General features: G+C 47.7%; 2 protein-coding genes across 2 annotated transcripts; one reads left to right on the forward strand and one right to left on the reverse strand.

Moving 5' to 3' along the window:
* The first annotated feature begins 199 nt into the window (after nucleotides 1-199).
* On the forward strand, nucleotides 200-5,056 carry LOC123121525 (GDSL esterase/lipase At5g45910). Its single transcript, XM_044541530.1, has 5 exons — nucleotides 200-1,476; nucleotides 1,584-1,805; nucleotides 1,909-2,057; nucleotides 4,309-4,582; nucleotides 4,678-5,056. Exons 1-5 carry the CDS (start codon nucleotides 1,227-1,229, stop codon nucleotides 4,905-4,907), a joined length of 1,125 nt encoding a protein of 374 aa, XP_044397465.1. The 5' UTR covers nucleotides 200-1,226; the 3' UTR covers nucleotides 4,908-5,056.
* Nucleotides 5,057-10,450: 5,394 nt separating this feature from the next.
* LOC123121528 (trimethyltridecatetraene synthase) lies at nucleotides 10,451-13,017 on the reverse strand. The gene is made up of 2 exons (XM_044541533.1): nucleotides 11,996-13,017; nucleotides 10,451-11,272 (listed from the first exon to the last, which is right to left on the reverse strand). Exons 1-2 carry the CDS (start codon nucleotides 12,917-12,919, stop codon nucleotides 10,649-10,651), a joined length of 1,548 nt encoding a protein of 515 aa, XP_044397468.1. The 5' UTR covers nucleotides 12,920-13,017; the 3' UTR covers nucleotides 10,451-10,648.
* Nucleotides 13,018-13,603: the final 586 nt, after the last annotated feature.

Below are 13,603 nucleotides of genomic sequence, written 5' to 3' on the forward strand. Positions count from 1 at the left end.
TGGCGAGGAGGTGGTGCTCTGTCTGCGAGATCTTGGCTCAACCATGCGTCGGAATGGGTCTGATTTTCATCCGAAGCCGGGTTAGCGGGGGCGTTATCCTACTCAATGGATCACCCCGTTCCCATACGACACCTCTACCTCTGCGGGGTATTGTTGGGTGGCGACGAGACGACCAACGTTCAAGGCTCTTATCCTTGCTTAGTCAGATGAAGATGTAAGTTGAGGTCCTTCTCCTTGCTGGTTGTGCTGATGAGATTTGTTATGACGGTCGGTGGGTGGTGGTGCGTCCAGCTTCAGATCATCGGAAGGCCTTCTTCTGTGCCTTTTCCTCGGCGGGTCTTCCGGAGGTTCCTCTGGATGTGTTTGTGTGTTTTCGATTATATCTCTTCTCTTGTTTTCCCCCGTGTACTCTGATTCACTTGAACCAATCTTGTATGGAGCCCCGAGGCTTCTAGGCAAATTCAATTGAATATATTCAGGTGGGGATGCCCCCCCCCCCCCCTTTGACCATTCAAAAAAAAACCTTGAAATTGGCTACTTGCCCACTCACTGTTTTCATCTGAACAGTTCGCCAGTCCCTCTGTTGCCGAACCTCTATGGCCCGTTGCCACTCCTCATCTTTTGGCCCCAGGAACTAACTCGTTGCATCTGAACAGTTCGCCAGTACCTTCTGTTGCCGAACCTTGAAATTGGCTACTTGCCCACTCACTGAAGCCTGTCTTAAAATAGTACTGTACGATTTGCCCCTTCAGATCTCGCTCAGTTGTACATCACCAAGGTTACTGGGTGACCACTTACTGAAGCCATATGCGAAGTCTTAACTAAAACTGATTAGCTAGCAATCGAAATATACTAGCGCCACGCAATCAAGTTGTCAAGTTGGCACGATCAAACATTTCTTTATCATAACCATTAATGCCAAACAATCGCTCTCCTACTCTTAATCTTAGAGACCTGCCAGTGGAGGTCAAGTAAGTGCACTTGAAATATTCTCATCTCAATTTTGAATCAGTGCTATCTGTCAACACCAATAAGTAATAGCTCTCCACGACCTCAAACAATGCATAATCAATCTAGCATTCGTTTTGTTTTTACGCGCTGAAAGCAAGCTGCCATTCGTTGACAAGATGCACAACTCTCTTCTTCTGGCATAGCAGCTGGGCAGCGCCCATTATAACTAGTCCTCGTGTGACTTGGGTTCTCCACCATTCCAACCTCCAGCAACCATGAAGCTCATTCTCGCGCTCTCCATTCTCTTCCTCTCCTGCATCCATGGCGTGAGCTCCGACTCACGCTTCTTCACCGCCATGTATTCCCTCGGGGACTCCTACATCGACGCGGGCAACTTTCTGATCATGGCCGCTGCGATGGTGCCGGCTGTGCCCGTCGTGCATGACAAGCTTCCTTACGGGATGACCTTCTTTGGCCACCCCACAGGCCGCCTCAGCGACGGCAGAAACACCATCGATTTCATCGGTAAGTCGTTGAGCCATCTGATCCATTGTACTCCTTAATTTATCGTTTTGATATGATTTGACTCTTAAAGCATTGAATGAACTCATTGAAGTTTGAGTGCATTGTAGCCCAGGAGTTTGGTCTCCCCCTTCTTGGACCCTCCCTGCTGAATGACTCGGACGCCTCCAAAGGCGTAAACTTCGCTGTCGGCGGCGCACCGGCGATCGACGTCGACTACTTCGAGAAGAACAACATAGTTCAGTTTAAGCTTCTGAACAATTCTCTGAGCGTGCAGCTGGGTTGGTTCGAGCAACTCAGGCCAGCGATTTGCAACAAGACCGAGACCTCAGGTCAGTGACTCGCTCTCCGGTCTATATTATATATTATGGACTTTATGGTGTAATTACTTACTGTCTACGTACAAGTCAAATGCTGAGCAACTTGTTAATACAGGGTGCGAAGGTTGCTTCAGTAAGTCTCTCTTCTTCGTTGGGGAGTTTGGAGTGAACGATTACAACTTCCTATGGTTTGCCGGCAAGACTGAGGACGAAGTGATGTCGCATGTACCTACAGTTGTCCAAAACATTGCCACGGCCGTGGAGGTATATTTGAGAGCCGTTTTTGCTTTGTACAACACATCGGATTTTCTGAGACCCGTTTTTTGCTTTGTACTACAACACAACAGATTTTCTGAGAGCCGTTTGTTTACTATGTAATCTAACTAGTAGGGTGATCTCTAACATTAGAAGGCAAGAGTTGACTTTGGCCTTCAAAGGGTTCGTATTGTCTTTGCACATCACATCTCAAATTAGTTTCTTTATCTCGAGATGCACACCCTGGGATGATCTCTAACCTCTTACTCCCTCCGTTCCAAAATAGATGACCGAACTTTGTACTAATTTTGTATTAAAGTTAGTATAAAGTTGGGTACCGAGGCTTTCCTCGGGTCTCTAGCTAGGTGGCCAGCTGTAAGTCAGGTAGCCGTAGGAGTGCTGGTACAAGTAGTGGACGGTGGGCCGTTGCGTCACGGCATGTAATCACCTGTAAGACATTGGTGGCAGGGGCTCTTTACCCCCTCTCCTTCTCTAATATATATGATACACACGCTCGTGCGTATCCTCAAAAAGAGAAAGTTGGGTCATCTATTTTGAAACGAAGGGAGTAGAAGGTAAGGGTTGACTATGACCTATCAGAGCTATAACTTATTGATTAGACGCACACCTCACATTAGGGTGGTCTCTAACATTAGAAGGAGTATATTGTCTTTGCACATCACATCTCAGAGCTATAACTTATTGATTAGATGCACACCTCACATCAGTTAGAAGTAGTCAAATGGGCCAATTGATTTTTTTCAAGGCAGGGAACTAATTAGAATTGTTGTTATCCTTCGCACAAGATTGGCATAAGCACAATAGGGTACACTTATGTTTGGTAAGAAAAAAGGTTCATGATTTAGTGTTTTGAAATAGAATATGGATTTAACATATAAATTCAAAGGATTATTGTTTAAAATGGAATATAGTTTCAGAGTTAAATGTGACACAATTATCTCCTTTTTCTAGAAGGAAAAAGTACATTTTGGTCCTTGGACCTTGGGCAAGTTTAACTTTGGTTCCTAAACTTTAAAACCGAAAAAAAAACCTTAATTTCAACACAAGATATGTTTATTCCTTTACTCCACTAAAAGAAATTTGTTCGATGACGCAGTGATTGTTTTGCCCACGTGGCAACCCAGTCAACACAAATACAAATAATAAACACAAAAAATATAGAATAAATCATGTTTGGAAGAATGTGAAGATTTATGATGAAATACCGATTCTTAGAAAAAAATATATACCTGTATGTGCTTTTTAAATCAGAAAAATACGATCTAAGTCTAGGAAAACACCAGAAAACTATGTATTTTAAAAAGAAGTAGGAAAACCAGAAGTATTGTAGAAAAATTCAGAAATACTGCGTGAGCATTCACCATATTTCATGATTCTCCATTAATGTTCCTCAAATTTTTATTTTTTTCTTTTCTTTTTCTAATGTTTTATTTTAAAATTGGGAAATTTCGCATAATTTGTCTTAAAATTCTAGTTTTCTTCCAAGGTATTCCTAATTTCAAATCAATTATCCCTTTCTTGATTTCTAATTACTTATTATTTGTTCTGAATGGGTTACATGCGCGAAAACGAAACAAGCACCACATCATCCACCAAACCCTTTTCAGATAGGTGAGATACCACATATATCCAATTTTAAAAGCCGAGTGTAAAGTTTGTTGGGTTTTAGAGTTTTATAAGATTAAAACTGGATTTAAATAATAGTCAAGTGATTGAAAATGGACACTGAAGCTTGAATACAATACCACACCGCAGCATGCTATAAACTTCAGATTGTGTGGTTTAAATGTAGTCTAGAATACATATCTCACACTTAAGAAAAGCATCATGTATTGCAACTATTGAACTAACTTTGTGCAAGATTGGTACATCCACAAAATTCGATTGAGGACTGTTGGATATGGTTGTATGGAAGGATACACCCGCCTAATATTGTTCTCTTTGAGGTGTGTACCTTGATTAACTGTTGCTATCCTTACTAGAGGTCTAGATAGATTGACGGCTTAGATTGAAACCCGCTCTTACCTCTGGATTGGTAAGGACTGCACCCTGATGAAGATCTTCTATATCCATGCTGACAGACTTTCTTCCTGTTTCAAATAACCTGTAATGCATTCAGGCTCCGTACTGATCAGCACTGAATTTTGCATTTGAACCAGTGTTGTGCCCTGTTGGTTAGTTTGATTGATGATGAATAAAAAGCATGACTAAACCGTGTTGGTTCACCTTGGCACCACAGGGGCTCATCAAAGGAGGCGCGGTCTACGTGGTGGTGCCGGGGAACCCACCGCTGGGGTGCTCACCCACCATGCTGACGAGCCGCTCCGGCCCCAACACGACGGAGTACGACCCCATGGGCTGCCTCATCGACGTCAACCGCGTGGCCACGGTCCACAACTCCCGGCTCCGCGCCGCAGTCGTCTCTCTCAGGGGCAGGTACCCCCGTGCCACCATCATCTTGGCCGACTTCTACAGCCCCATCATCAAGATCCTCCGCAACCCCAGCCATTACGGTAAGGAGTCTTTGGTTGCACTAGTATGTACTCCTATTGACCTTTGCTTTTTGCGGCGTGGCCAGCCACTGAGCTGCCTGGGAATTTTGCTGCAGGGGTGACCGAGGCGGACGCTCTCCGGGCTTGCTGCGGAGCCGGCGGCACGTACAACTGGAACGGCAGCGCCATCTGCGGCATGCCGGGGGCGACCGCATGCAGTAACCCGTCGGCGTTCGTCAACTGGGATGGAGTTCACTACACGGAGGCCACCAACGGGTACATCGCCGACTGGTGGCTCCGCGGCCCTTTCGCCGACCCGCCTATAATGAGTGTTGTGCGCTACTAAAGTGGAGGAGAAACTTGAAAACCATTACAGGCGAGGCGACACGTGAATGCCTTAGTTTTTTTTTTGAGGGATACGTGAACGCCTTAGCTAGTATCGCGGATGAAAGTAAATGTTGATGTCAACACTATGCTCATATTATTTGGATTGAAACGAGGTGCTGGGGCATCGAAACAGGGCCGAAGCAAACTTGCTAGTGATTTTTTTTTCTTGCGGGTATCTTGCTAGTGATTTTCAGCAGGCAATAACTACTTTTCCAAATCTACTCCAGTTCAAAATAAGAAATAATCTTCTATATGTACTAGTGATTCAAAAATAAGAGACGACTTAGGATAAAACCAGAATTTCGAATAATTTCAAACAGAAGAGTAGCTATACTAAATGTTTACTTTCACAAAAGAAGCCGCTAGTACATATTTATTACTTCCTCCAACCCATATTAATTGTCGTGTTGTCACGGCTTTAATACAACTTTAGTACTATAAAGTTGTATGTACTAAAACTGTGACAATTAATATGGATATGAAGGAATAGCAAATTCTATTGAGACTCCGGTTAAATAATAAATATTCATCCTCCCTCATGACCTCTAAATCTTTTGACATGCACAACAAAGATTTATTCGAACGATGTTATAGGATGTTCAGGCTAAATGACTTGCAAAAGACATTTTTTTTGGGCGTGTGGTGGCTAACATCGGGATATATAGTAAATACAAGTAAAACATAATGTACATGTTTTCCAGTTATTACTGAGCCCAAGTCGCAAAAACATTTGTCATACACTAGAAGTAACTATATATATGCTTACCTAGTGATACACTATACACTATTATTAAGTTATTTGTTAGTGTGTATGATGTTGGAAATCTCTAACATAATATTTAATGATAGTAGAAAAAAATATGAACACACACATACATTTTAAAACATGTAATTTATGAAGAATGTACAATTTAAATTTAAGAGAAAGAATTTTTTGATTGACATACATGACGATTTTGGAGCAATTCAGAGAGTAACAATATTTAGCAACATTATTATGTGGTTAACTATGATAGATAAGTAACAGAAAATTATGCTCACTAAAAATATATTATGTTTTTTCTGTTACAAAAACCACGATAGTACACGATTAGTTTAAATAAATATAAAAATTTAGCATAAAAATTATTTACATTCACACTGGGTCAAAAGGTTGACCGGAATAGCCCTCGAGTAAGATTGTCTCTCCGTCCTCGAGGAAGCCCAGGTCGACCTCCCCATCTTTGAGGAAGCCCGGGTCGACTTGCCCGTCGGAGGAACAAGCTCTTAGTCATGCCGTTTTGGCAGCTGCAACACATCAACGCCATGTTGGACTATGGCGTGCGCACGGTGATCCACCGACACAAGGAAACGACGACAAACGACTCATGTTTGCTAATCCACTGCGACCAAATCCAAATAAGAACCCGAGCACAAAAAGCGCGAAAGAATTGGATGATGACTATCTCTTGATGTTCTTTTATCTGGAGACACAACTGGTTGAAAATTTTGAACCAATAATTTGATCACTAATGCTTTCTTTGCATTATATGTTGCACTTGGGACACCACCTAGTTATATATGTCACTTTGTATGATGTTTGAAAACTTTGAAGCAAAGTTGATGATAACGTAGGTGCTTAATTAAGACCAAAGTTCGATATACTTGGTGATGTAGATACTGAAATCACTGACTATGAAGATAAACTGCTTAGCCTATTTTGCCACCATTGTTCATAGAGAAATAGAGGAAGTGAATACAAGCATTTAGTCATGCCTATCCAGACACTTTTTCTTACTCAACATAAATTTTAGTTGAACTTCTATGTTTTAGGTTGTATTATTCTGTCTGTTATGTCAGGAGATGACGCAGATTATTAGTGTTTGGTTATTGTTCATGAGCCTTTACAGATGTTGCTTTAGTTGGCTTAGCTCAATTGACGATTCAGCTAACTGAGATACTTGAATGTAAGATTAACCCAAGTTTGGCATGGCTATGGATACCACTCACCAAGGCGAGGGGATCGACCGAAGCTGATTGTGTGGGCAAGCACATGAGGTAGGAACATTTGTTTTGGCTGGAACTATGCATATGTTGCTAATTTTTGTAAGAAGTATGCAATTGCGCGACTCCCGGCCTCCTCTGTGGCGGTAAGCGGCAAACCGTCCCAACGATTCTTGATTTTAGCGGCATGGCTGGTCTTCGCGATGACGATGAGCAGACCTTGGCTACGATGTGCCGAAGGTTAGCAGAACTGGCGTCGTTGACCAAGCCCCTGCCTAGATTTCCTCTCGGATCCGACCTCGGGAATATGTGTGTGCGTGCGTCTCAGCTATGGGTGTCGGTGTCTCTGGTGGTTGCAAAGTGCGATGGCGTGGTACTAGTGCGACTGTTGGGCTGGTTGCGTGCGTGCTTGTGGCCTGTTGCCGGTTGGTAACATGTGAGGGTGGTCTCTCGGATCTAAGGCGTCTGCCTCAGCCATGGTGGATGGTGCTGCCCTGCGGCGGGTAGTGAGTGGATGGTGGGTGTTGGCGGCAGTATGTGGAGCATTTCGTCCTTCTTTCATGTCCGATTTGAAGGTGGTTGCCTCACCTAGCTACTTTGCCATTCGGATCTAGGACTTGCCGGTCCTAGCCGTGGGGTGGCATGTCTCTGGTGGTGGTTTGGATTTTGGGAGAAATCCCTGGCTCGTCGACGGCCACAACGACAACGACATCCGCGAATGTTGATCCCCTTCTTGGAGGCATTGTCAAGGACCCCTTCCTTCTCATCCCTTGGTTCCTGAGTGAAAACTCAATCCTTTCCGGACTTGGCGGCAGCGACGTGCGGTGTTGTCCCCTTCTTGGAAGCGCCGCTGTGGGATGAAGGGGTTGTGAGTGTGCTGGGCCATTGATGACAGGTATTCGGCGATACTTGGGACCTGCTCTGGCGATGCCTCCCTTTGATTTTCGCTCCTTCTGATGCGTCGTACCGATCACTTACGTCAACATGGACATCGGCGGTGTTGACCATGCGACGAGCTTGGCATGGTTAGGTGGTCACGCTTGGTTTCTGCCCCTTGGCGACCTTCTTGTCTGATTCTGTTCGAGCTCTAAGGCGAGCGGCTCTGCATGCTGACGGTGCGACGCCCTTCGAACCAAGGCGAGAGGGCAGGTGGGCCTCTTTAGCAGCGGAGATGGAAGTCAGCACGACTTGGTTCCCACCTCCTTCACTCTGCTCACTTCATGTTTCTCACTATATCTGTTCCATTGCTATGGCGACTTGGTGGATGAGGACCTTGACGATCAAGTTGAGCTCTTTTGTTTTATTTTTTGTTTGCTTGTTCTGCCGTGTGTCTTGTAAGCTGATCATGGAGGTTTCTCAAGGCGTCACTTATTTCACGCGGGCCCTCGGCCTTCTTTCTAAAGAAAATCTTAATTAACTAGTACTCAGAGGTGATACTCTAACATTAGCCACAGTACGCTCGTACTAGTTTGATGCTTTTATGATTACTTGTATTTCATTTTTTTTCCTTCTGAGTTTGGACTTGGTTTGACGATGGATACTTATACTTTTTATACTATGTAATAAGGGCATCTCTACCGTCAACCCGCAAAAATCTTCCCGCATCCGTCCGCGGATAGGAGGGACCAGTCCGCGAACATGGATGCAGGAGGTCGACATCCAACGCTAGCCGCATATATTTCAAACTATTTTTCAGCAAACCGGATGAAATTCATGCAAACACGGTCGGAATTCGTATAAACATGACGGATTTCATACAAACACGGCGGACTTAACTACATTTAGAACAAAAAAGAGACCGCCCCTAAACCTATCCTACGACGGCGGCGCCCAGCGTCCAAGCCCGTGTCGTCCTCCTCCCGCCGTCTCCGTGAGCATCGACGATAAGACCGATGAAGTGAAGGTGAGGTCTCCGGGAGGAAGAGTAAAACACGGGAGACGTACCGACCCACATGGGACAAAAGGCACCGCCGCCTCCCGTGGCCTACTCATCCTCGGAGGAGTCCGCACTCCGTCCGTCGCCGGTGGACGTGAGGTCCACGATGAAAATGGTGGCGCCGGCGCGTAGGAGGCGAAACTGGCGTTGTTCTCCTCCGCGATCACCTAAAATTGCGCCTCCGCGGCGGCCGCTTCCAGGCGAGCGGCGGCTTGAGCGCGGACGACATAGTAGATGACACGCTGCTCCGCCATGAAGGTGGGGTTTGCCGCGGCCATGGCCGCCACGGCCTCCTCGCTCGTGCGCTCGCCATAGATCTGGCCCTCCACCAACCGGTGCCGCTCCAGAAGGAACATGTTGTACCGCTGTTCCTCCTGTCCCTGCTGGAACGCCGACAAAGGCGCTGGCGCAGGCTGCACCTCCGCCATGACGGCGTTGAACTGCGTCTGCGCCTGCTCCATGATGAAGCCGGCGTGCACAGGAGGCGCGAGAGATGGGGCGGAGTCGTCGGAGCCCGTCTCCATCGTGGTGTCGTCGTCGTCGGAGACCTCAGGCAAGCTGGCTGGCAAGCCAGCCTTGATCCGCGTGGCACGGCGGCTATGCCAGGCGGCGGCAAGGGCGGCCACCGCTTGCTTCATCTCCGGTGACAGACCGTCCGACAGTGCTTTCCCCTGGCGATTATGGCGGATGCAGTGCAAGGGAGGAGGATGTGGAGGAGCTGGTGTTATGGTGTGGAGTTAGCCGGGTGTGGTTGCCTTTGTATAGCGGATTTCGGGGAGGCGAGGCGTTCGGGTGCGTCAATGCGCGGCCCCAGAGTGCGTTTCTCGGCCGGCGAGCCCGCTTAATGGCGGCAGACGGACGGACAACGGCATTGAACGGACGCGGTAGATATCCGTCCCGTGGAGTCACGTGTCTCCGACATTGAATAGGCGCGGACACCGAGGACGCGTCGGGGCGACGCCATCTGTCAGCGTGCCGCTTTAATGGCGGAGGCAGTGAGAGGTTGTGTCCGCCCTGAGCCCCCTTCAATGTTAAGCGGCGCGCTCTACAGCGGCATGAATGCGGGCAGTTGGCGCTGGGCGGGAGCGCGCGGGGGAGGGGAGGGCTTTTTTGGGACAGGGCGGTCAGAAACGGGTTTCGGATCGGTCCAGACTCCCGCAAATCTCTCCACGTTTGTCTCCGATTTGCGAGAGAAATCGCACCCGGACCGCTTCACGGACCGATACAGGTCGATGTTGAATGGCTTCCGCGGTCCGAACGGTTGCGGGAGATTTACAGGTCCACCTTAAAGATGGCCTAAAGCGCCCCTTATTAAAAAAACACTCACAGACTCGACCACCGGCCCTCACGAATGTGGCCAACATATTTTTTTTTCTTCATCAATGGAACGTGCTTTGTTCCCATGGCCAGTAAGTGCTGCTGTTTGAAAGTTGAAACGCCTACTAGTTCATCGTGGTGGGGAACTTCTTCTGATCGCCAGGGTTTAACGCTTCCGCCGGAGGCGATATACAAGGAGCGCCATTAGATCGCCCACCCACCAACTGGAGTCGCGCGGGACTAGGCGAGACTTTGATAAAGACATCTTCAAAGAGGAAAAAATCCCATTATTTCACTTATTGAATTAGCAATTACCAAACATTTTTTTACACCCTTCCTTGCACATCTCGATCACTTTAGTTACACCGCAAACCATACAATACTAGAAAAAGATTATAGAAAAAATAAAACAACACAAGTAGTAATAATTACTCAACACACGAGAGCACACATGTATCAAATATTCAAGCCTCAACGTAGAGGTGAGCTGGGAGCTTGGGCTCCATGACAGCCTCCAGCGGGAACTTGCGTGGCGTGGACAGTCCGAAGATCTCCTCCATGCTCAGCTCCACGCCATCAGGGAGCCTCCACGTGAACCCGTGCAGGAGGTTCGCTAGGCTTACCTGGATCACCTTCAACCCAAGACTATACCCGGGGCACATCCTGCGTCCCGACCCGAATGGAAGCAACTCATAATCCTGCCCCTTGACATCGAGCCTGCTGCCGAGGAACCGCTCCGGCATGAACTCCTCCGGCGCTTCCCACAACTCTGGGTCGCGACCAATAGACCAGACCATGACTAGCACCCGTGTGCCGGCAGGAATGTCGTAGCCATTGATGGACGTGTCCTCACGGGAAAGGCGGGGTACAAGCATCGGCGCTACTGGATGCAACCGCATGGTTTCTTTGACGATGGCATCCACATAGGGAAGGCTCGGCATGTCCTTTTCGGTGACCCATCGGCCTCGCCCCACCACACGGTCCAACTCCTCAGTGGCTTTGGCAAGCACCTCTGGCTTCTTCAGGAGCTCTGAGAGGGCCCATTCCACTGTCACCGCCGAGCTCTCCGTGCCGCCAGCAATGAGGTCCTACAGGTGCACGTTTCAAAATGGTGCCGATTAGTGTGAGAACTCGAAATTTATTGTGATGTGCAAATGAGTCTTATACTGCACACAGTTACAGAATCAGTTGCGAGTATTGTGACCAAGTAATGAATGGCAATGTCACGATTGAATTTGAGGGTGTTGCCCACTGGAATGTAAAGTTCATTTCTCTACCGTGTTTGGTGGAACTTGTCTACACATGGTGGGACGTGCCTATCAACAATCCCATTATTTTCCCCAGAGTTCAGATAATGGATATTATTAGAGTCTGACTCGCTTAGACCGATAGCAACAGGACATAATATGCTTGCTGGCTTTTCTGCTTAGAACGACGATACTTGTTTTTGTTTTCAGTGCAGGCAACCAACAACGTTTGTGTACGAAACCTAGTCTCAAAGCACATACTCTCATCATTTTTAGTTTGCATATAAAATTTGGTCAAAGTCAAGTTTTATTAACTTTGACTAATATTATAGAAAAAAAATCAAGATTCACAATATGAATCAATATTGTTAGATGCATCATGAAATTAATTTTCAAACCATATAGTTTTAGTATTTTAGATGTTGATATTTTTTTCTGTAAAGTTGATCAAACTTTACAAAGGTTGACTTTGATCAAATCTTATATGCAGACTAAAAAAATGGAGGGAGTACTAAATTGTTTTTGTAGGAGCAAGCAGGGGATAAACATAATTAATTCACTCACCTGAGTGAAAGCCTTGACGCCCTCTCTGTTGAGCTTGACCTCGAGACCGGGATCGCTGGCGAACTGCAGCAGCACGTCCACCATGTCCTTGACCACGAAGCTCTCCCCCTCGTGCCCACGCCGCTCGCTGTGCTCGTCCACGACGTGCTCCAGGAACCGGTCGAACATCTTGCTCAGCTTCTTCATCCTCTTGATGTACCCCTGCAGGTCCATCCAGTCGAGCCACGGGATGGAGTCGCCGATGTTGAGCACGCCGTTGAGCAGGAACAGCTCGTCGATCATCCACTTGAACTCCTCAGGCGTCGTGATCACCGCCCCTGCCTCGTCCCTCACCTCCTTCTCCAGGTACTTCTTGCCCATCACCATGCGCGTGATCACGTTCAGGCTCACCGTGGACAGGTAGTCCTTGAGCACCACCACGCGGCCGGCACCGGCGCCGCCGCGGTACAGGTCGCCGAGGAGGGCGAGCACCTCCTCCCTGCGGATGTACTCGTACGACTCGAGGCGCTTGGCGCTGAAGAGCTCGGTGAGGCACATCTTGCGGGCCTGGCGCCAGTAGGCGCCGTAGGGGGACCAGGTGATGTCGCTGTAGTTGTAGGTGGTGTACCTGCCGGCGGCGGTCTTGGGGCGGTCGGTGAACACCACGTCGTGGGTCTTGAGGAAGAACTTGGCCATCTCCACGGAGGAGCCGACAACGACGGGGAAGGACCCGAACTGGAGTTGCATGAGCGGGCCGTACTTCTTGGACAGCGCGTGGATGGAGCGGTGCGGGAGCGTGCCGATGAGGTTGAGGTTGCCGATGATCGGCCACGGCTTGGGGCCCGGCGGGAGGTTGTACTGGCGGCGGCGGCGGAGGACGGCCTTGAGGAAGAGCACCGTGGCGAGCACCACGCCGAGGAAGGACGCTAGCTGAGGAAGCTCCATTGGGATCGAACCTGACCGGGCAGGTACGCTGATGATGATGCAAGTGCTGTGGCTGAGTGATGCCTTCAAGCTTGAGCTGGGTGTTGAGGTCGTGGTGGTGCTGCCTACTTATAGATGGCGAGGTGGAACTGGAAGAGCGCGTGCGTCGTCGTGCGAAGTGGAGGTGGGAAAGCACCAGGAAATCTGAAGAAGACTTTGGAAAACTTGACTGACGAAGAACATTTCGTGTGAGACACTCAGACACATGCTCAGCGTTACCTGACGAGGTGGAATCGGAAGAAATGTAAGTATGTCACTAAAGGGTGTAATCAAACGGCGTGGGATCACCAGATAATGACTAGTGTGATTTAGCTGCTAAACATGCATGTGATAGAGCAACTCTACCCAAGAAAAAAAAACTGGTTTTTCTCTCTAACCGGCATCTAGCCAAAGCCCAAGAAAACTTAAAGGAGTAAAAAATAGAGGTAAATACATCAGTAGTGTCTGGACTTGCTATGGATGTTCACTTTAGTGCCTAAAGTTGAAAAATATGCCGAACTAGTTCTAAAACTTGGCTGACTCGTGCAAATACGGTGCTAATCTCATCTGTATTAGACGTGTAGTGTGCTGATGTGGCCCCGTATTTGTTGACATGGCATGGGGCCACTTGTAGTGGCGAAGCAAGATTACTTTAATAATATATGT

The sequence above is a fragment of the Triticum aestivum genome, chromosome 5D (genome assembly GCF_018294505.1).
Source record: "Triticum aestivum cultivar Chinese Spring chromosome 5D, IWGSC CS RefSeq v2.1, whole genome shotgun sequence".
Lineage (NCBI taxonomy): Eukaryota > Viridiplantae > Streptophyta > Magnoliopsida > Poales > Poaceae > Triticum > Triticum aestivum.

Excerpts from the sequence above, each read along its gene's own strand:
- LOC123121525 (XM_044541530.1), top strand. The coding sequence starts at position 1,227 with ATGAAGCTCATTCTCGCGCTCTCCATTCTCTTCCTCTCCTGCATCCAT. Across the intron at positions 1,477-1,583 it reads AAACACCATCGATTTCATCG|CCCAGGAGTTTGGTCTCCCC; the intron begins GTAAGTCGTTGA and ends AGTGCATTGTAG. Across the intron at positions 4,583-4,677 it reads CCGCAACCCCAGCCATTACG|GGGTGACCGAGGCGGACGCT; the intron begins GTAAGGAGTCTT and ends ATTTTGCTGCAG.
- LOC123121528 (XM_044541533.1), bottom strand. The coding sequence starts at position 12,919 with ATGGAGCTTCCTCAGCTAGCGTCCTTCCTCGGCGTGGTGCTCGCCACG. Across the intron at positions 11,273-11,995 it reads GCGTCAAGGCTTTCACTCAG|GACCTCATTGCTGGCGGCAC; the intron begins GTGAGTGAATTA and ends GTGCACCTGTAG.